General features: G+C 38.4%; 1 protein-coding gene across 1 annotated transcript in view; it reads left to right on the top strand.

Moving 5' to 3' along the window:
* MOXD1 (monooxygenase DBH like 1) overlaps positions 1–24520 on the top strand; it is an 85099-nt gene that overhangs the window by 22865 nt on the left and 37714 nt on the right. Inside the window, 2 exon segments of the mRNA XM_001926931.3 lie at positions 46–213; positions 341–424. Coding sequence (XP_001926966.2) covers positions 46–213; positions 341–424 — 252 coding nt within the window.

The raw sequence follows: 24520 nt of genomic DNA on the forward strand, positions 1-24520 counted from the left end.
GAAAGTGCTCTCCTGAGACATAACTGTGTCCATGTCCATCACCAGGAGAGCACAGTGAGGGTGATCTGGGCCTACCACCACGAAGATGTGGGCAAAGCGGGCCCCAAGTACCACGCCTCCAATCGTGGCACCAAGAGTCTGCGGCTATTGAATCCTGAAAAAACCAATGTGTTGTCTACAGCCGTGCCGTACTTTGACCTGGTAAATCAGGACGTAAGTTTTTCTCCCAGGATTTTGGGTCCTAAGGGTGGGTATATTGAAAGTGTCTAAGAATTTTTGCTTGAATTGTTGTATTTAATAGAATGTGACTTCTGTCCCTCTCCCCTTTTCTTTAAGACAGGTCCCCATCCCAAACAAAGGTACAACCTATTGGTGCCAAATGTTTAAGATTCCTGTGCTCCAGGAAAAGCATCATGTTATAAAGGTAGGTGACACACTCACAAGCTAAATTTAACTTGTATATATATAGAGAGAGGAGAAATTGCTTTTCTTAAAATGATTAAAACACTTTTGCAGAAATGATTTTCAGTTATTTGAAAGTTACCTAACGAACAAGGAACTGGCTTATCTGACCCGTAGACTGTCCTAAAAGCCACTGAATTTAGTGAGAAAAATGTGTTTTGTTTCCTAATTTTGTATGTTAAAGGCTAAAGGTTTAGGATGCATTAGTGCATTTCCAGTTATTTCTCAAACAGTTCAACGATTGCAATTGTTTGAATTACAATTTAAAATAATATCTTTACATATCAATAAATTATATTTAAGAAGTTTACATTCCCCTCCCCAATATTATTTGAGAATATCTGCTTCATTGGAAATACTGGATATTGTCATAGGAATAATTGTTATAGTATTTGTTTGAAAATAGGAAAATTATACTGACTCTCCACAGAATGGAAAAACATGGAGTTGGGTAGTAAATGAGCCGATTTGCCTGTGGCATCTAATTCTCTCCTACCTGCTCCAGGGCTAGGTCTCCCAAAACTTTTGCATCTAGTTAGTGAATGAAGAAATATTTTTAAAAACTTTCAGGTCCTTGGCTCTGTGGTAGGAATTGTTGGACAGTTCCACAGAGGCTGAATATATGATCCATGCTCTCAAAGAACCTACAGTGAGATTGTAGGAGACACTGGCCAAGGCGCAAGAAAGAATAAGGTAGTATTAGATAGTGCACACAAATTATTATGAACATTCAGAAGGCCGGACATTGCCGACTTTTTGTTATCCATTGGATTGCATAATGAAGCAGTATGGATAGGAGAGGAGGAAATTTCTAGATTTTGGAATCTAGAGGGAAATAAGTGGGTTCAAATAGCAACCCACTCTTGACGCTTTATCCATGTGCTTTTAGGTAAGTAGCTCTGGAGTAACGCTGTGGGGCCAGGTTTCCTCATCTGTAAAAGGGGCCCAGTCATCCCACCCTCCCTACCAACCCCAAAGCATTCTGGCGGGGATGGAAACACTGAGCACATTACATAAAGTGTTTTAAATTTGTTAATATCTAATCTATTTTTCCAGTGGCACAGATCTGCCTTTTGTTTACAGAGTGATTCATAACTGCTCAAGGAGGCAAGTGGGGTAGGTTGAGGGGATATTTATTGAATTAATATGTCGTCTTAAATATTTGAAGGATATTTTTACAATCAGAAGACTTACCAACAATGTGACTGTGGATGAGTCATTCACCTCTGTACAATGTTAGTTTCTATTCCCTGCGTGTGAAAGGGGAATGCGAATTCTAGTCTTTTATACTTAATACAGTGCCTGGCTCCTTTCCCTTAAACCAATGAAAAGTCTTTCTCAAAAAAGAGATTGTTATAATTATACACTCTGCGTATCATATATTATTAGGTGTCACTTGCAGTAAATTAATTAAATGATTTTTTTCCCATTGTAGTTGGTTTACAGTATTCTGTCAATTTCTACTGTACAGCAAAGTGATTCAGTCACACAGATATACATTCCTTTTCTCACGTTATCCTCCATCATGTTCTATCATAAGTGACTAGGTCCCTGTGCTATACAGCAGGATCTCATTGCTTATCTACTCCAAATGCAATAGTTTGGACTCCCACCCATACTTCTTCCTTCCCCTCCCCTTGCAACCACAAGTCTGTTCTCCAAGTCCATGAGTTTCTTTTCTGTGGAAAGGTTTGTTTGTGCCATATATTAGGTTCCAGATATAAGTGATATCATATGATATCTGTCTTTCTGACTTATTTCACTCAGTATGAGAGTTTCTAGTTCCATCCATATTGCTGCAAATGGCATCATTTTGTTCTTTTTATGGCTGAGTAGTATTCCATTGTGTATATATACCACATCTTAATCCATTTATCTGTCGACGGACATTTAGGTTGTTTCCATGTCTTGGATATTGTGAATAGTGCTGCAGTGAACATAGGGGTGCATGTATCTTTTTCAAGGAACATTTTCCTGATATATGCCCAGAGTGGGATTGCTGGATCATATAGTAGTTCTACATTTAGTTTTCTAAGGTACCTTCATACTGTTTTCCATAGTGGCTGTCCCAATTTACATTCCCACCAACAGTGTGGGAGGGTACCCTTTTCTCCACACCCTCTCTAGCATTTGTTATTTGTTGACTTGTTAATGATGGCCATTCTGACAGGTGTGAGGTTGTATCTCATAGTAGTTTTAATTTGCATTTCTTTAATAATCAGTGATGTTGAGCATTTTTTCATGTGCTTGTTGACCATCTGTATATCTTCTTTGGAGAAATGTCTCTAGGTCTTTTGCCCATTTTTCAGTTGGGTTGTTGGTTTTTTTGCTGTTGAGTTGTATAAGTTAGCTGGAATCTGGCTTAAGGGTTGAACGTAAAGCTATAGGTTAAGCAACACAAAACAGGTCCTTGATTCATTTTTCAGCAAACGTTAATGGATATGATGTGAAATCCTTAACCACTTACATGAATGCATTTTTATTCTTATTTTTATTAATGGTAATAATTACCTTGAATAGAATAAAAATAATTGTCTAACTTAAGGAATGGCAGTGTATGTTCTGACCCTCTGTGTAGAGTATTTACTTGTTAACTCATCTAAGAATTCAAAGTTAACTTTCCCATCATAGGCATATCATAGTAATACTCAGATATGTGGGTATCTATCATCTAAGGGTGTGCTTATAATAAAGTACTTTTGGGGAGTTCCCTTCGTGGCACAGTGGAAACAAATCTGACTAGAATCCATGAGGATGCAGGTTCAATCCCTGGCCGTTCTCAGTGGGTCAGGGATCTGGTGTTGCTGTGAGCTGTGATGTGGTTGCATATGTGGCTCAGATCCTGCATTGCTGTGGCTGTGGCCAACAGTTGCAGCTCCGATTTGACCCCTAGTCTGGGAATTTCCATATGCTGCTAGTGCAGCCCTAAAAAAAGCAAAAAAAAAAAAAAAAAAGAAGAAGAAGACGATGAATTAAGTTCTTTTGGGTTCATACTACTGTCTTTATTACGTTTCACGAGGGATCTCAGTGACTTGAAAGGCTTTTGGTATTTCCCCCCCCCCAATGTTTAGAGGTCTATAAAATGACAAAAATTCTTTATCCTGAACAAGAGGGGATTTGAGTGAGGGGCAGCAGGTTGGAGAAACTATTGTTGTTGCAGGGCAGGGGATTGGTGGCTAAGATTTAAAATTCTGTTATTACTTACAAATACCATTATAGACTGGATTTTTGAGCTTCTCGGTAAATCCCTAAAATATTTAAAAGTCATTAAGTATATGAAACATTTAACTCACAAGTGAATTTGAATAGGATAACATACAAAAAAACAACAATAATGAAAACAAGAGAAAGCTCTCTTGGGAAAACAAAATATTTAGATTGTATAAATTTTGAGATAGTCTTTCAAAAACAGTTTTAATTTACAGCTTATGCCCGTTTACAATAAAATTTTAATAAATGTCTAAAGTAGAACTCATAGATCTCTAATTTACCTCAAGAAATTATCTAATTTCCATTTTCTTTTCCTTAGCAGAGATGATTTCTAATCATTTAAGACAAGTATATCTTATTTTCATAGAACCAAAGACTCCTGTATTTTGAAAACCCATGTCAGCTAAGTGCTTCTCCTTATTTCTTTTTTATGTCTCACAAATTGCTGCATCAAAAAGCTTCAGTCCTTCTCTGATACAAATTAAAAGTGCTTTCTCAGAGTAAAGAACATTGCTTTTATCTTGTATTATGTTGCATGTCATTTATGGTGAATTTTAAGAACTTTTTTTTTTTTTTTCTTTTTCCATTTCTTGAGCTGCTCCCGCGGCATATGGAGTTTCCCAGGCTAGGGGTCAAATTGGAGCTGTAGCCGCCAGCCTACACCAGAGACACAGCAACACGGGATCTGAGCTGCTTCTGCAACCTACACCACAGCTCATGGCAGCGCTGGATGCTTAACCCACTGAGCAAGGGCAGAGACCGAACCTGCAACCTCATGGTTCCTAGTCGGATTCATTAACCACTGAGCCACAACGAGAACTCCAAGAACATATTGCTTATAGTAGTATTGTGAGAAATCAGTTGTGTTCTCTGGACTTGATTTCAAAGCCAAAGTTTGTATTTGAAATTTAAACATTCATGGTATTGCCCAATATATGTTTCATAGCCATAATAACTATAGAACTAAGCAGATAAGTAAAATATATCAGTGGTTTAATCAATGAAGGCAGTTCATGGGAATGCCTAAAATTCAAAATATTAATTACACTTTAACTTTTAATCATATAATGATAAAAATGATTTACTACTAAACATATGAAACAATAAGGTAAGTCATTTATAAAGTTATAAAATAACAGATAAATAATTTCATCTGCAGGAAAGATGGAATTATGATATAAATTGTTGATGGTTCCATTCACTTGTGACTTCAGTTTATTGACTGGTATTTTGATGCTTGCAAAACAGTGTTTCAAATGATAATTTGAAAATGTTTGCATTGTCAGATGACATATGGAAATTGTAAAGAGGAAAATTTTTGATAAATTATATTAGAAGCACACTTCTATGCGATCATTTCTGTGATTCCCTCTTGAGACCTACCTTCGAGCCCATCTCTTCATATTTAAGCAGGACCCAGTTAAGCTTTCCCAAATATATGACTTTACCCCAAATTTAAAATTTTTTAGAGAAAGTGATTCTTTCCACTCTCTTTAGTTAAAGATCATTATCACATCTTATAGTAATGATTGGATATACTCTGTTAGAAGCTGGGGCTATCAATGGTTTAACACTTTTTTTTTTTTTTTTTTTTTTTTTTGAGAAGCTTTGGTGATCAGGGGAGTCTCCTCATAGAAAAACTAAACTAATTCATCTGTTTAAATCTGATGTGTCTTAATCAATTTAATAAATAGTTGTTGTGGCTTATTATGTTAGAAAAGAGGAAAAACAGCCCGGTCGAATCATCATCCTTAGACATCTCCCCTTAAAGGAGATGACTCCCTAATAGGGAGGCAGTAAGTGGGTTCTAGGCTTTGATGGGCCAGGTCTGAATCCCTTCTTTCCAACAGTCGTTGCACTCTGGGAACGTTAATCACCCAGGACTCAATTTTATCATTGAAATGAGGATGATACCTTCCTGATGGGGCTGTTTAGACTGAAGATTAAAGAGCAGGCTTAAACAAATTGATTAGCACTTAGCACAGTATCTAACACAGAAAACTAAGTTAATAAATTCTGCTAGTATTATCAGTCTATTTTGTTTTGCTCTCTGAATGACTTTTCATTGAAAGCTACTATTTTGTGTGGAGACCCAGAAAAGGAATAGTGTCAGCTAGAAGGTTGACTATTGCTGAGTTTTAAAAGAGGGTTACTTTTGGAGTTCCTGTCGTGGCGCAGTGGAAACTAATCCGACTAGGAACCATGAGGTTGTGGGTTTGATCCCTGGCCTTGCTCAGTGGGTTAAGGATCTGGCATTGCCCTGAGCTGTGGTATAGATCACAGACGCAGCTCAGATCTGGCATTGCTGTGGCGCTGGCATAGCCGGAAGCAACACTCAGATTAGACCCCAAGCCTGGGAACCTCCATATGCCGTGGGTTCGGCCCTAAAAAGACAAAAGACAAAAGATAAAAGAAAAAAAAAAAAAAAACTCACCTCATAGGGTTGTGATGACCATTAAGGGAATCAAAGGAGTTGAAAGTATTTAGAACAGCACCTGGCACAAACTATTTGTTCAATAAAGTAACTAAAATTGTGTTGATCACTAGCAACACACAATTGATCATCTGTTGATCATCTTGTTAGATTGTGGGTTACTGAGAAATTCCAAACCAGCCAACGCTTTCTAGAAAGAGTCCCCCCAAAAAACCTAGATTGTCAACCATTTCATTCAGGGAGGCTGTCTCGAGAACTTTCTGCTCTGCAGAAATGTGGAATTGAGTGAACCAAACACTGTCATCATTCTTTTTAGCAATAGACACAGGATGGGAAATGCTATGCTTTATACTTGCTACTGGACAGAACGTCTTTCTTGTCATGAAATTAGATGCTGCTGTTCTTTTCCGTTGGTGGCACTCATAAATCTCAGCGATTTAATTTGGGGAATGTTTCCTAGGATAAGAAAATCTAAGCATAATTGACATTGAATAACCGTGAAATGCCCTTGAAGCCAGAGCACTGTTCAACCATGAAATAGTCACCCAAAGATTGATTTTCCCATACTAGACACACGGCATGAACCTTTGACTTTATATACTATGTTAAATGAACAGTGTTGTCCATTTCCCCTATTATGTTCTTCTTCTTTTTTAAATAAATTAACGCTATCAAATGGACAAATTTTAGCATTAACATTCTGAAATGTCAAGTGTGATCAAAGGTGTCTATTTCTGAAAATGTGTAAGACTTCAGGGTTAAATTTAGTAAAATGTGGCAGGTCTCAATGTCAAACTACATGATTTGACAACTGTTAGAATTAATCGCTTCTCAATGTATCTTATTCCTTTTTTCCTGAAATATTTCAAAAAATATTTTTGTATATATTTTTTATCTTTTAGGGCCACACCCGCAGCATATGGAGGTTCCCAAGCTAGGGGGTCCAAACCGTAGTTGTAGCCACTGGCCTACACCACAGCTACAGCAACACCGGATCTGAGCAGCATCTGCAACTTACACCACAGGTCACAGCAATGCCAGATCCTTAACCCACTGAAGAAGGCCAGGGTTCGAACCTGCGTCCTCATGGATGCTAGTCAAATTTACTTCCACTGAGCCACAGGGGAACTCCTCAAAATATACTTTAATTGATGTGATTTTTTTCCTCTTTGATAGAAATAACATTTTTATTTGTTATCAGGATGCATTGTCACAGACTCCATGAATTAGTTCTCATTCTTTTATTGTGTGTTCACTTCTGTTTCACTTTACTCTGTGGCACACTAGTGGGTGTTTGTTATTGACTGTCAACTGAACAGTTGTTTGTATTTTCACCTATTTTCATTACAACTCTATAGTACTTTTTTTGGTTTCCTGATGTATCCCTTTTATCTTTTACTAATTCAACCATATTTCCTAAAGGCAAACTTTGGCTCTTTAGAAAGGTCAATTTAGTATGTTGAAAGAAGTTAACTTTCAAAGTATGCTTCATGTAAAAATACTTTCCACTCACTTCAAATACCTTGCATCACTATATTTGGTTATTAAATTCTTAATACCAATGCATTATCACTGGCATCTGTGGAGTTTATCACCAATTGACAAAACGGATAATTTTTGACCTTCTGGAAAATATCATGCTATAAAGTCATAAGAATCCTATTTTTTGGGAATTTGTCATTTAAAATTGATAAATACCAAAATGCCAAAATAATTTTACCCTTATGTCTGAGTATATCCAAGTATATCTGAAATGTTATATATCTTTTCTTTACCAGAAAACAGATGAAAATACTTGGGTATTTACTATGTCTGAAACTATAACTTTGAACAGGAGAACGTTCGGCGGGAGCACTGCCCTTGACAATAACGCATTGCCTCAAATTAGCACACTTTAAAGATCGCTTACTTAGATTGCTCTGTGTTGCCAAGTTCCTTCCAGATCCTCTTGGGTTATATCAACTGTACAGAAACGCTGGAGATTGTCTAGCTACATGGGTGTTCTTAATAGCCACTTGAAAGTGCAAGGTAATTGAATTCACTTTGAAAGCATGTCTTTTCAGGGAAGTGATTTATTGCTAACTCTGTCACTAATTAGCTTTCTGACCCCCGAGAAAGTGCTTAACCTCATCCTGATCCTCAAATTCCTTGTCTGTAAAATAAAGGGGTTAGACCAGATGACTTCAGTTGGCTCTTTTTCACTTCCAAATATCTATGACTTGCTGAAAACTAAAAGTGAAATCTTGTACCGGGGCTTGGATGCCCTGGGGTGTGACTCAATGACACACTGAATTCTCACTATCCCTGGGTGTGCTAGGGTAAAAAAGACTTAGACCCCACTGCCTCCTTTGAAATGAAAAGTCCTCCTTCTTGAAATTAAAAGTCTCCTTCTTGGAGTTCCCATCATGGCTCAGTGGTTAATGAATCCGACTAGGAACCATGAGGTTTCGGGTTCGATCCTTGACCTTGCTCAGTGGGTTAAGATCCGGCATTGCCATGAGCTGTGGTGTAGGTTGCAGACATGGCTCGGATCCCTCGTTGCTGTGTCTCTGGCATAGGCTGGTGGCTACAGCTCCAATTAGACCCCTAGCCTGGGAACCTCCATATGCTGCGGGAGTGGCCCTAGAAAAGGCAAAAAGACCAAAAAAAAAAAAAAAGTCTCCTTCTTTATTCCTTTGGCCATGGGCTCTCTTAGTGTATATTCTAGCATGTAAGTTTCCGTCTGTAAATGGACATAATAATAGTATTTGTCTCAAATGATAACTGTCATTATCAGTGGAATGATAGCTATAGAGTTCTTATATGTTTGGCATATATTAGATAGCTCAGTAAGTACTAGCTATATTTCCAATTTACTTTGGTTTTCGGGTACTTCTGAATTTTGGAGAAATTCAAATAGAATCATCTAAATGAATAAACACGTAACTAAATCTGAATATTGGGGATAATGTCCTTTTAAAATGAGGATAGAAACTGAGTGCCAGGGTGAGGAAGGCTCATAGGTTGGTGCAGCACACAGAATGAACTCTGGACATAGGTAAGAGTTGTGTTCTAACTCTGCTTTTCATTAGCTCTGTGACCCCGGGCAAACTAAACTCTCAGTCTGCATCTTCACTTGTGAGGTAGGAAACATAATTTCCAGTGAAGATGAAATGGTTGCAAGTGAAAACACCTGTTGCATAATCGGCTTGTAATTGCTTGTTTTCTTCTCCTGATGGGGATTATAGAGATGGACGATTATAAATTCATCTAGTATTTTCTCATGCGTAGAGTCAGAACTGCACAGAAACCACGGTAGGCGGTAAGTCTCTATTTTATTTTGACGAAATGATTCCCTAGGAATTAGATTTCATAGCTTGCTTCCATTATTCTAAACCAAATGAAATTTAAGCTAATTTCCTCCTGTTCTTGTATAAGGAAGGATAACAACCAGCTGGTGACTAAACTCTGGGAAATATTCTTTCACATTCTTAGATCACCCATTAGCCTTCCACTCTATGGCCTTAAATAATTTTCAACAGTGTTTTTTCTTTGTTTTTCTTCTGCCACCCAACTCTACCCCTAATCTAGTGCATCTTTTTTTTTTTTTTTCGAAGTAGCCCAAAAGTTTGGAAGGCAAAACTGAAAAGCATTAGCACATTTATTGATAATTATTGGCTATAAAAATTGGCAAATCATGTAATTAACAGCGCTTCTGTTGAAATAGTACTAAGATATTTAGGTTGGTTTCTAGATGTTGATGGCGTAATAAGATTGAGTATGATAATATTGACATGAATGACTTTACAGGGAAGTATGTAAGTAAAATACTTAACCTTTTTTTTTTTTATTTGTTCCTTTAAATACATTATCTTGTTAGATTTTCACAACCTCCCTCAATGGAAGTTGAATTATTACCACTTTCCAGACAAACACAGTGAGGCATGGCATGCATAAGTACCTTGCTTAATGTTACACACATTCTGTGAAGCAGAGGAACATAGATCTTCATGGCAAAGATCTTTCTAGTGGATCTTTCTCTCTGCAATTCTCCTAGCCCAGGCCTTATGATTTTTCTAGGTGTTATATGCTGCAGTGAAACGTAATTTGAGTAAGCTCCTCAGTACCTAGGCTACTTTTGTGTCCTGTAGGATCAGTGAGTGACAGGGGGGCGACGTGAGCATATCCCACCAGAACCTTCCAGAAATACCAGTTTAAGAATCCTGGGAACTGACTTAGATCTGGTCGAATGGCATTTGAGTACAAAGAAGCCTCCTGGAGTCACTGGAGGATCGGAAATGCTCATAAACGAGGCATGATACCTACAAAATTCATTTGTGATTTTGGAAGTCGTTTAAATAAGATTTGAATTAGGTTGATTAGGTGAAAGTTATGCATATGGCTACAAAAAGGCACAGAATGCTAAATCTCAGAGATGATGTTAGGGAGAAATGAACTGGAAATAATTTCAGTGGAAAGAAGGTAGCCTGCTTGTCTTATTGGACACGTCTTGTAGCATAAGGATCATTGGAAACAAGTCCACAGCCTTCTTTATAAGCTGAGTTACAGTCCTCTTTGGAATTAAGTGAAAATGATCATAGTGACCTATTTTATTTCCCTTCACTGTAACAGTCTGTAAAAAAGGACTTTTGAGTAAAAATATTAACATTGCCTTTTGAAAGTTAAATTTATGATAAAATGATGAAAGTCCCTAAAAACAAGAGTCATGTTATTGAGACAGATTTAAAAGTGTTCGTATTTCCAAGTGGTCTAAGAACCAGACTGAACATGATTCTAATCCTGCCACTGGTCAACTGATCATTCAAGTGGCTGTACCACAGTGCTTCTCAAGAGATTAAATTTATGTTAATAACACAACTCAAAGATGATAAAGCTGTATAATCAAAAGGTTATTCAAAGTGATCTTTAACCCTTAAAATTCTATGACTTTAATGTTGAAATTGACAGAACTGGAAATCTATAAAATGAATTGATACATTCATACGATTTATAAAATAAACTGTAGTAAAAAGTTATCCTAAAAATTATAAAAGGGAAAGAAGATAATTTGTGTTTGTGTTCCTGTGGGATATAACATGCTACTTTTATTTTAATGTCTGTTTTCAAAAGAACATATACTTATCAAAATAGGATGACATCCATTATTTCCTTTTTGAGGCAACAGTAAAGTTTTTTCTTAACAGTTTTTTTTTTTTTAAATAGAACTTTTAGTAATTAGTAGACAAAATTCTATATGTGGTAGAAACTCAGTTTAAGTAAATGAGATATTTACTACTCAAGTTTATAAAATTCATTAATTGAAGAATAGTTCTATACAATCCCAATCAAGTTATAAAAGGCTGCACAGTGGTGTTCTTTAAAACACCAAGCCTATCTTGGTGCATCTGCAAATGACTGTATTTCTACATGAAAAAAATCAGATTATACCCAAGAATTTAATATGTTTATTTTTTGATGACTATTACACTCACAAATCAAAAAGTTATGGCTGAGTTTGCTTCATTGAATGATTATATTTTTCTTGATTCATAGCCTAGGATACACAGCAGAATCATCTGGCTAGAATCCGTAAGGATGGATCCAGGTCCTTATGTTAGTGGTAGTTTTGCTATCATTTGGAAAATTTCCCCAAGTGATCTTGATATGAACTCCATGGTTGAGAGTCACTGTTTTATATTTATTAAAATTTTCTAAGAGACTGTATTTAAGTTACATTTTATGGCATCTCGTAAAGTGCTCTGCACATTAAAGAGCATCAATGCATATTTTTATAGTAATATGCTGTTTTATTCAATAGATATTGTAAAAATTGAACACACATCAAACATCTACTATTGAAATGCACTGTTAGTTGTCTGCACATGAAGAATCTTTAAGCAATTTATGGTTTCGAGATAGTTTATTCCTGATGCATTGCATATTTCTTTGTGGAAATGGAGAGGCAAAAACACCAGCTGTTTCCTGGAACCACAGCTGACTTTCATTATAAAATTTCAACACGAATGGATTCAGAGAGAAGGGATACTTTCCTTTATGAAGGGAAAAAGATTTATCTTCTAGTGAAATAAATCCTTCGAAGTTAACTCTCTGCATTAATGTTTATAATGTAATGGATCCGTTTTAGAAACTGTATATGGAAGGCCACCTTGCTTGGCCACTGGTGAATGCATTCTATTACCACCACAAAGACATCCTTTTTTTCCGTCTTTTTGCCTTTTCTAGGGCCACTCCCGCGGCATATGGAAGTTCCCAGGCTAGGGATCCAATCGGATCAGATCCAATCGGAGCTGTAGCCGCTGGCCTACGCCAGAGACACAGCAACATGGGATCTGAGCCTCGTCTGCAACCTACACCACAGCTCACGGCAACGCTGGGTCCTTAACCCACTGAGCAAGGCAGGGATCGAACCTGCAACCTCATGGTTCCTAGTCAGATTCATTAACCACTGCGCCATGACGGGAATTCCGACAGAGACCTCTTTGGCATCACTGAAATCTCACTGAATTTCTCCACGTGGAATCTTAAACATTAACTAAAGGCCAGACCATGTAACATAATTGTTAGTAAGGACATAAATGCTGCCCAGAGCCTCTCAGCTCTAGCTTGGCGTGAGGAAGTCCTAAGAATAGAGGAGAGGCACTTTGTTTGTGATGTGTTTCAGAAATCAGATGTGTACCTCATACGCTGTATACCTAACCAGATGGAAATATCCATTCCCACTGTCCTCTAAGTCGCAAAGAAGAATCAGTGAGTGTCTAGGGAATGCCCGCTTTGGACAATGCTGTTTTGTTTTGTTTTGTTTTTCCTGTCAGATACAAGGCACTGTAAGACCTGGCCTTAGACCCCAGTCACCTCCCAGTCTAGGTGGGGTGAAAAGATGCATGCAGGAATAACAGAATCCTCGAAGCTGGCAAGTGAACGTTGGTGTCAATCTACATAGCACAGGCAGTGAAGGCAAAAAGAAAGGAGAGGACGGGAGTTCCCATCATGGTGCAGTGGAAACGAGTCCAAGTAGGAATCAGGAGATTGCGGGTTCGATCCCTGGCCTTGCTCAGTGGGTTAAGGATCCGGCGGTGTTGCTGTGAGCTGTGGTGTAGGTCACAGATGCGGCTCGGATCTGGCGCTGCAGTGGCTGTGGTGTAGGCCGGTGGCTACAGCTCCAATTCGACCCCTAGCCTGGGAACCTCCATATGCCACGGGTTTGGCCCTAAAAAGACAAAAAGACAGAGGGGAAAAAAAAAAAAAAAAAAAAAGAGAGGACAGTGACGGTGTGGGCACAGTCCCGTGTCAAGTGAAAGAATCATTTCAAGAAAGACCAACAGGATGGATCTTAGATACATGGGGGGAGTGGGAAGATGATTAGGTGCAACCTCTCTGTTTATGTGCTTAAATAAAATTAGATGAAAGACAACATTTATTGAGAACACTGTACATTTTGTGGGTCATCAAGCCTCATAAAAAACCTAGGAAGTAGGTAAAATTATTATCCTCACTTTACAGATGAGGAAACTGAAGCTCAGAGAAGTTATGCAACTTGCTCCTTGATGATAATTTTCCTGTTTGAATACTTTTCCCTGAGGAAGAAAGTATATTTTTTTTTTTTTTTTTTTTTTTTTTTTTGTTATTGTTGCTATCGCTTGTTCTTGGCGCTCCGGCATATGGAGGTTCCAGGCTAGGGTGAATCGGAGCTGTAGCCACGCCTACGCCAGAGCCCAGCACGCAGGATCCGAGCCGCGTCTGCCCTACACCACAGCTCACGCAACGCAGGATCGTACCCACTGAGCAGGCAGGGACCGAACCCGCAACCTCATGGTTCCTAGTCGGATTCGTTAACCACTGCGCCACGACGGGAACTCCCAGAAAGTATATTTTAAAAATAGAAATGGATGAGCACTTTTGTAGAGTTAGCCTCAAAATATGACTGTTTATTTCTTACTATATTTTGGCTGCGCCCAGGTCACATGGAAGTTCCTACGCCAGGGATCAAACCTGAGCCACAGCGGCAACAGCAGTGACAGTGCTGGATCTTTCACCTGCTGCACCACTAGGAACTCCAAAACATGGTTATTTAGATTTGTGGGGAAGAAAAGCATTCATTAACTGAAAGATAGGACTCTTGCCTCAGCACTAATGTTCTGAAGTTGATCTGTACAGAAGCTCCATCTGGTCCCACATGTGCTAAGGAATCCTTGATGCTCGAACCAACATTTGCCCTGCTGGAGCCTACTAGCAGCTGCTGGCTAAACTTGAAATCCATAGAAGAGTTAGGTCAGATTAGAAGGCAGAATCCCTGCAGTTACACGTTGTCAGGGTAACTGCATTTTTTGATCAGGGAATGCCTTAGCCATACCACAGCAAAGCCCCTAGTGTGAAATATTGAAAGGGCCTGTAGATTGTGGCCTTCACTACCTAAATGGGGTCACTGATTTTATCGTGAATGATACCATTGTGTAGCTTTATCCCAGCCATGAACTTACAGTTTTACTTAATGTTAAAACTCTGGCAAGTTGCGTCATATGCTCCAAAATAGAAATCAAGGCTACCTCTGAGTTGCACACATATGCATATAACCATTTAGTTCTTTAAAGAAAAGACTATAAGCAGTTCCTCAGAAGAGAGTGATGGCCTTTCAGTTCTTGTGGCAGTGAGAGCTCTGGTCACTGTAGGGTGACTTTGACTACTGAGTTCCTTGGACGTTCATTCCCATTGTCACTGTCAGTCACATTCTCTCAACAGTTTAAAAGTGTGTAATGCATGTGGGCTTCTTTTATACAAGAGGTTTGTATTCCTTAGTTGTTCATTTCAGTTTACTGATTGTTTGCCCAAGATTTGAAAAAATACTGCTTTAAAACCACCTTCCAAAATGAATGTTTCTCATGATTAACATTTCCCATAGGCTTTCCAAATTTATCTTTATTAGTGAAATTGACTGTTTTCTCCACACGCAATAGCTAATTTAAACTTCATGATTTCAAGGCAAAATTCTGAATGGAAACTGAACAGTTTTTCAGCACAACGATAAGTCCCATGGCCTGTTATTGAATATGCCCCTCTTACATTTTATGATCCTGGCGTCAGTGTATACTATATCCATATACGAAGTGGAAATAACAGTTGTTGGAGTTCCCTGGTGGCCTACTGATTAAAGATCTGGTATTGTCACTGCTGGAGTTCAGGTTCAGTCCTTGTCCAGGGAACTTCCATATGCCACAGGAATGGCCAAAAAGGAAAAAAAAGAAAGAAAGGCAGGAAGAGAGGCAAGAAGGCAGGCAGAAAAGAGGGAAGGAAGGGAGAAATAACAATTACTGTCTTCTCAAGATTATGCTAAAGGTGCTTTAAACATGTTGAATTTAGAAAACAAATGTTTGTTGATTGGTCCTTATGTACCAGGCACTGTGCTTTACTTACTTTTTATGCCATTTTGCAGATAAGGAAACTGAGGTTCAGAAAAATGAGATGCCTTTCCTAATGTCATAGAGGATTTATTAGCAAACAACATTCACTTAGTCCAGCAGTGGGAACTCACACAATTTATATAACTTATACGAACCTAAGTTTGGAGGGCCCTGTCTTTCTGGTCACTTCGAGCTTGTTTCAAATCCTGGCTTTCCCATTTACCATTTGTATGACCTTGGGTGACTTACGTAGAACTTCCCTGAATGTCACTTTCTTCACTGGCAAAATGGTGACACTACCTATTCACAGATTATTTGAAAATGTTTACAAAGCACCTGAAGTAAAGGCATGATATACTTATTTTTTATTCTGAGACTCTAAACCTTGTATTTGCTTTTGTCCACATTTGTTTCATGGTTGTAGAAAATGAAGTTTAGCGAAAAAATTGCCTTTCCCAGTTAATTAATTGAAACTGGGATTCAAATTTAGGTCATAAATCCCAAATTGCTGTTACTTATCTGTATCTGTCTTTCAACATATGAAATACAAAACAATTTTAAGGTAAAAAAAATATATCCAAGTTTTATATCCCTTTCTACTCTTTCATCTTTTAATAATCTATAATAAAAGAATTTTTAGAGCTTTTGAGAAAGCTCTAAATTACCTAGATGTAATTATCCAGTAATTTAGAGCAGTTGTGAAAATCACTTTGATTTCATTGACTTTACTGAGACATTAAAAAAGAAACATTGAAATATATATATATACACATATATATATATATTTATAGCCAACTGGATTCCATTTGGTATGTTAGTTCTTTACAACTTGCCATTCACTATTTCTACTATCTTTGATTTTTATTTCTGTATTCAATTTTTACATAAAGCTTAGTTCTTCTAAGAAGAGCTTGCCAAATGTCTTATTTGTTCTGTAAGGCAAACTCTCATTGCAAGATGTAAGATTCATAATTGAATTAAATGTACAGGGTAAGAGAACTAAGTTCTTTCTTTAACGACGAGCAGGATATGTCAGTACTCAGTAATATTTTCCACTCCTCTAGCAAATAAATTTTGCAACAGATTTTTAGGTTGGTCACATTATTTCAAAGTATATTTATTCCAAGAGAACAAAGATATTTTATAGAATAATTTATTTCTTCTTCAGCTTGAATGAATAATCCTATGAAATTCATATATGATAGGATGTCCTCCCTGACTGGCCTTTAACAATCTTGAAAAGAGATCTAACTTAAAATTTTGTAGCTCACCATTTGAACGATTAAGGAGCTTGTGCTCTGTTTCTCAAGAGAACGCCTTAGTTTTTTCCTCCTTTTTGGGGGTCTATTTTATGTGATGTCTGTGTCTACCTATGGTGATTGGACATAAGATTTGAAAACTGCGTTTAATTAAGTGACTTGATGTTCTTATTTTTAATTTAAGTGCTGCGAGTTTTTTTAAAAAGGTATTTTATGACATGTGCACTTGTTTAATTTTCAGTGTAATAAAAAACTTGTTATAACAAGAAAAAATGTAAAGTGTATACAGTAAATAAGAGCAGTGTCTTCCTTCCTCCAAATTCCACCTCTCTGGGGTAACCATGTTAAAGTTAGAACATTGACAAATGAAAACAATATATAGGATTTTATTGCGTCAACATCCCTTCTTTTCTGAAACACAAGTAGGATCACTGTGTGTGTGTATATATATATATATATTCACATTCAAGGTGATTTAAATATTTTGCTGCTATGAACAGTGCTTCAGTAAATATTCTTCTAAGTACATCCTTAGGTATTAGTGCTTTCATTTCTGTAGCATAGATCCATAAATACATTGAGTAAAGGGTATCTGCATTCCAGATTTTAAATCTAAATTTCATACACTAGAAACCTGCAGTGTTTCCTCATTCCCTCTCAGGTGCGAAATATTCCAGTCTTTTAAATGTGTAGCCTACTCATGGGTAAAAACTAGTGTTTATGATTGCTTTGATTTGCTTTTCTCAGGCTACCAGTGAGAGACTGATGCTTTTTAAATTTATATTACTTACGTCATTGGTGAATTTGCTGTTCAGTTCCTTACCAATTTCCTTTAAAAATTCTTTTACTGAATTTCATATATAAAAGTGCGCAAATGCTAGTATATGACTCATTGGATTTTCATAAGATGAAATGACTCACAGACTCAGAATTGAGATAAACAAATTAGAACATGACCACTCCCTTGGAAGTGGCCCTGAAGACCCCTTCCAGGTACTGTTTCTCTCAAGACATATCCAGTCTTCTGACTTTGATCATGGTTTATTAATTTTCCCTGTTTTGAGTTGGTGGAGAGAGAACCAGACAATAGTCCTCCTTGTGTCTGTCTTCTTTCGCTCAACATAATGTGTAAGTCAGTCATGCTATTGAGGGTAGAAAATGATGCGTTCATTTTCATCTTTTTTTTTTTTTTTTTTTGTCTTTTTGCCATTTTCTTGGGCCGCTCTCGCGGCATATGGAGGTTCTCAGGCTAGGGGTCGAATCGGAGCTGTAGCCACCAGCCTACGCCAGAGCCACAGCAACGCGGGATCCGAGCCGTGTCTGCAACCTACACCACAGCTCACGGCAACGCCGGATCGTTAACCCACTGAGCAAGGGCAGGGATCGAACCCGCAACCTCATGGTTCCTAGTCGGGTTCGTTAACCACTGCGCCACGACGGGAACTCCCATTTTCATCTTTTTGTAATATAGTGTTTAATTGTCTGTATATACCAGAGTTTTTGTTTGTATCAGTTAGTTATTGTTGTGTCTGAAACCACCCTTAAATTCAATGGCTTTAAATAAACACGCATTTATTATAATTTATAGATCGGCCGGGGGTTCTTCTGTTTATTGCTTTTGCTTAGTCTTAGGTCTGTAACCAGCATGGATTATGTAGGTGGTTCTTTAGTTGTGGGTGGGCTTTCTCACATAGTCAGGAGTTAGCTCTTTGCAGGCTGGTCTAGGAAGAGTCCTCGGCTGGATAGTGGGCCTCTTCGTTATCGTATGATCTCCACAAGTCTAGATTGAGCTTGTTCGAACGTGGTGGCAAGAAGAGAGTAGAAATTGTAAATCTGATCTTGAGATCAGCCCATCATTACTCTTGCCCCAGGAAAACAGTTTCAGGAGTTCCCCTTGTGGCTCAGCAGGTTAAGAACACAACCAGTATCCATGAGGATGTGGGTTCGACCCCTGGCTTTGCTCAGTGGGTTAAGGATCCATGAGCTTTGGTGTAGATCACAGACACAGCTTGCATCTGGTGTTGCTGTGGCTGTGGTGAAGGCGAGCAGCTGCAGTTCCGATTATACCCCTAACCTGGGAACTTCCATATGCTACAGGTACAGCCTTTGAAAAAAAAAAAAAATCAAAGAAACAGTTTCAGCCTAGATATGAGACAGCTTTTCAAAGTGAGTAACAGTTTTAGTTGCTCCTTATCCTTGTGAATTCTTGATATTATCACCGCTTTCCACCTTAGCCATTCTAGAGTGAGAATAGTGGTAGAGCATGATGTTATTTTTTTTTTTTTTGTCTTTTTTGTCTTTTTTGTTGTTGTTGTTGTTGTTGTTGCTATTTCTTGGGCCGCTCCTGCGGCATATGGAGGTTCCCAGGCTAGGGGTCCAATTGGAGCTGTAGCCACCGACCTACACCAGAGCCACAGCAACGCGGGATCCGAGCCGCGTCTGCAGCCTACACCACAGCTCACGGCAACGCCGGATCGTTAACCCACTGAGCAAGGGCAGGGACCGAACCCGCAACCTCATGGTTCCTAGTCAGATTCGTTAACCACTGCGCCACGACGGGAACTCCGAGCATGATGTTATTTTTAACAGGTTTGCTGAGGTACAATTGGTGTCCAGTGTCTTGAGACGCTGCTCGACATCATTCCTCATTAAGGAGTGCACATTAAAACTACACTGGGATGGAGTTCCTGTCATGGCTCAGTGGTTAACAAATCCGACTAGGAACCATGAGGTTGCAGGTTCAGTCCCTGGCCTTGCTCAGTGGGTTAGGGATCCGGCATTGCCGTGAGCTGTGGTGTAGGTTGCAGACATGGATCAGATCCCACGTTGCTGTGGCTCTGGTGTAGGCCAGTGGCTACAGCTTCAATTAGACCCCTAGCCTGGGAACCTTCATATGCCGAGGGAGCAGCCCTAGAAATGGCAAAAAGACAAAAAAAAAAAAACAAAAACAAAACCAAAAAACACTGGGATTATCTATTACAAATAAAGCTGCTATGAACTCTTTTATAAGTCTTTGTATGGACATATGTTTTTATTACTCTTGGATACATATCTAGTAGTGGAATAACTGGACAGCATCGTATGTATGTTTAATTATTAAGAAACTGCCAAATAAATCTTCAAGGTAGTGGTACCATTTTGTATTCCTATCAGCAGTGTATGAGTGTTCCAGTTACTCACATCCTGTGGACCCTTTAATTTTAGCTACTCATATAGATGTCTGATAGAAAACTGTTTAAACAATAGAAATTTGTTTCTCACAGTTCTGGGGGCCAGGAACTCCAAGATCAAGGTGCCAGCAATGTAGTCTTCATTCCGAGGCCTCTTCTGGCTTGGAGGTAGCAACCATTCCATTCTGTGCCCACATGACCTCTTTGTACAAGCACAGGGAGAAAGGGAGAGAGAAAGCAAACACTCTGGTGTTTTTTTTCCTTTAACTTCATCAGGAGGGTCCTACCTCACCTCACCCCCAACTTGATTTAACCCTACGTACCTCTCAAAGGCCACATCTTCCACGACCATCACATTGGAAGTTAGGACTTCAACATATGAATGTGGGGAGAACATATTAACCCAGAATTGTGGCAGAAACAGGTTTTTTCATTGGCTGCCTGGGCTAGCAGTTAGATTTTTCTGGTCTACTCTTTCACCAGAGTTGTATCAACTTGAATGGTCCAGGTTCTCTGTCTACAAGGGAAGAGTATATGTTGTCAAATTCAGTCACCTCCATCCTTTGATTAGCTTATCTGGTCACCATTATTCCTGGAGATTTTAGGGTCATAGTGTAGACATATGTTCTCATAGGAATCTTACTTTATCCCTTTGATTTCACACGTACACATATGAAATATTTGTATATATATTTCATATAACTTTACCTTTGATAAATTTCCCTTAATTTCATACAGAGCTTATTAATACATTTGAAGCTATATTTAGTTTTGAGAAACCAGATGTTTTCCAACTGAGGGGTGTTTCAAACAGCTAGCTAGCCCGCTGAAAGCTCAAGTTCCAATGGCTACAATTCAGTTTTGCCAGATTCATGATCAAGAAGGCTAGGGTGCCATAAACATAGGCACAGAGACCAGATCTTCCTGGTCACATTTGAGGGTCTTGTGGCAGGATCACGTGGCGCATAGTAGGAGGCTGAAAAGTGAGTTTCTCTTGAGGTAAAGTGGAACTGTTGGGTTTTGACTGGAGGAATGGCAGCGCTTGTTGTTGAGATTTCAAAATACAGATTAGAGGCAGGAGTTGAGCCTGGACAAGTTAGGACTTTGTATGTAAAAGGAAAAGGCAGCCTCAACTGGGAGAGTGCCTTGGGAAATAAGGAGAGGATACACACAAGTTTGTTGTAGAGGAAGAAGCTGAAACACTTGGCAACTCCCTTGATGTTTGGGGTTAAGACTTTAATAAAAATCCAAAAGAAGTCATGGTTCGTGGAGGAGAGAAGGTGACGTGTTCTTTCTTGGAATCATTACCATAATTCAATTCATCGGATTTTTTTAGATTTCTTCCTTCAACTGCCAAGAAAGGAGACTGCACATTGATGAAACTGCACATTTCTCTCTGAATATGAATACCTATGCAGGTTGTGAATTATGACGTTTAGATTGAGTGTGGATTTTATCTGATTGAGAAGAGTATGGAGTAAATCACCCCTGCTGCTTATAAGTTTCTCTCGGAAGCAGATCCATTTTTTGTGTAATTACTATGATGGCAAACCTAAGAATATTTAAACTCCAATGAAAAGTGTTGATTGCAAAAGTATTGTGAAGTTTAATTTAAAGGAGATGGCAGCCATGTTTAGGGAAAGAAAGGAAGATCGCACCTGTTAAGTCTAATGACCCCTGAGTTTGTCCGTGAGATTCTGGATCCCCAAATTTGTGGTTCAGGTTAGCAGGGAGTAACTAGTGAGAACAGAGGGATGTGCTAGATTTAGTGGAGACAAAGATGGACAACAAAGGGAAAAGGATAATACGTTGATTAATTCTGCATGGTGGTTATGTGAATGATGTCGTATTATTTGCTCTATAAACTCTTCAAAATCACAGCAAGCAAATGACCTCAAAGATTAATTAGACACTTGTTTTGCTTTCCAGAAGCCTACATCTAGAGGAGAAGGTATTGATTCAAATAGCTGGAAGGTAGCAGGAGAGGTAAGGGCTCTGAAAAGGTGAATGCAGTGTGATCCTGGTTAGTGATCTAAGCAAAGGCTTTGTGGAACAGAGTTATCCACCTCCACTGGGGACCCACCCCCAGAGGACCATGTTAACTCAGCCATAGCGGGAGTGAGTTACTCTTTGGTTTGTTGTTTTCCCCCTCGTGGAATTGCCCTATAAATGAGGACTTCTTTTTATGGATGCCTCATGTTTAAACCTGTAGAGAGTAAGAAAGAAACAAAGAGAGGAGCCAGAACTACAAAAGCCAGCCATTGTATTCGTGTAATTGCTTAATTTTCCTGAAATGTGAAAGACTACAGGTATTTAATTGTAACAGTTGAGCACAGATTCTGTGACGTCATCATCTTTTCCATTATCCTTGTCTTCCCTTTTCCAACCAGAGGGCAAAACTCCATAAACCAAATCAAATGGCTCCTTGGAACAATACTGCAGTGTAAAAGTACAAAATTATTTTTGAACCTTATTCCAGTTCTTTTCTAACTATAATTCCCCCTTCAGACTCCCCCTCACCCCTGCCCCACTTCAGCCTGTGTGGATAAGAAAGGCAGACAAGCACAGTCGCCCAAAGAATGGGATGTAAGCCAGTCAGCCCCGAGTGCAATTTCAAGCCTGCTACTCAGCAGCTGTGACTTCGTACCATTGACTTACCTGTGCCTCAGTGTCCTTGGCTGTAACATGAAGACATAATACCTGTCTCTGGGTTGTATGAGGATGAGATGAAATGCAGCCTGAGAGTATGTATCATGTGCTTTGTATGTGCTTGGTATATACAAATGGTAGCTATTGTTATTGCTAAAGCACCTATATATATTTTTTTTCTATGGGGCTCATCTTTTTACCTGACCTTAAGCCCCCTGACAGTTGTGACAGTGGAGCTTAATGAATGTTTGTTGGATGAATAATTCAAAGCTAGGCTCAAGTCCATGATGGTGAGTTATAAACAATGTTTAGAAAAATCTCTCTTACCCTTGAAACAAAGGAACTTTGAATACGTGACACTGTGCATTCTGTCTCTAATTTAAAGTCTGAACTGAAACTATTCAGAACTCTGCCATGCTACTCATAGACACTTCACAAAGAGGGCTAAAATTTAACAAAGCGAGTTATGATTTGGAAACCTGCATTTATTACTAGCTCTAAAGTGACATCATTTTGTAGAGAAAAATACTTAATGTCTGTTTCTCCGACTTTCATTACAAAATAAAATAGACTATGCTTTAAACTTTAATTTAAATTTAAAAAGCAGTGAATTCTATAAAAGCTAACATAGAATTCTGCCTGAGGCAGTGTTATTCATTTGTATTGCTTACAATTATAACTAATCTTTAAACTATGCCTGAAGGAATAAAAAATGCCATGCAATGATTATTTCCCTACTCCTAGAAAAAGAAAAAGATGGTTCATTTATTAAATTTCTCCGGGAAACACATCCTTAAATTATGATGAGTAAGTGCTAAAAAAGTATGCTTTATTTAAATCTGCCAAGATTATTATGATAAATTGTATATAAACAGGCACTGGAAGTTTCAGGATGTGGAAGCAAGCCTTAAAGAGTTAGTTTTAAAATATGCAGACTTAAATCAGTTATTTTTTATGTAAGTCGTATTGAACTAAATGAAAAACTAGGTTTTCCTTTCCCCTCATTTGGGGCTGTGGCATTTTATCATGAGGATCATCTGTTAGTCATTGAATTCTGTCCTTTCATGGGTGGAATTATAAGGCCTCTAAACCATAAAAAATAAAAACCAACACCCCCTCCCCCCAACAACAAAAACAACAAGAAAAGCAGACTAGCAACTGTAACTTCAAAGGAGACCAGAAAGCATAACAATCCAGGGAGAACGAAAATGTTTGATGCAGAACCAAGAAAAGGTCTTGGTGTCTTTGCTGGGACCCTTCCCGCAGGAGCTGTGTCTGTTGAGAGGTGACGCTTACACAGTGACACCTGCAAGTGGGCTGGAAAGTCTTGACAGCAAGTCTGAGGAAGAAAACTCTTTTATTTTAAGGGCCTGAAAATTCAGAGATGTAATTGGGTTTCCAGAGGAATAATCTGCTGTTCCATCCTGATTATTATTACTCTAAATAACTAATTTTAAATTAAAAAATCATGAGGGGAGATAGACCATGTTGCACTGACTCAAGGCTAGGAAAATAAATAGTTTTTGAAACCTTGGGGGAGGGGCTCTGTATTATATACTTAAGCACAGTATCGCAGCACAAATGCAATATATATGTACTCTTCAGGGAAGTATCATAGATTATAAACAGGAAATATAAGAACTAATATTTGATGAATGTTCGTATATACCATGCACTGGGCAGGGTCTTCGAATATCTCGTGTGATTTTCCCCATCCCCTTGTGAGGTAGGAAAAAGAGACTCATAATTAACTAATCATCTTGTCAAGGCCCATTCAACTAATAAGTGATGACACCAGAATTTTTTAAATATATCCTGAAATTAATATTTGTTCACTGTAAACAACTCAAATACCAAAGGCCATAACGTGAAAAGCAACAGGCGCTAACTTCTACCAATCAAGTTTTGCTTTTCATAAGCCATCATTAATGGTTTCCTGTA

Source organism: Sus scrofa, chromosome 1, assembly GCF_000003025.6.
Source record: "Sus scrofa isolate TJ Tabasco breed Duroc chromosome 1, Sscrofa11.1, whole genome shotgun sequence".
Classification (NCBI taxonomy): domain Eukaryota; kingdom Metazoa; phylum Chordata; class Mammalia; order Artiodactyla; family Suidae; genus Sus; species Sus scrofa.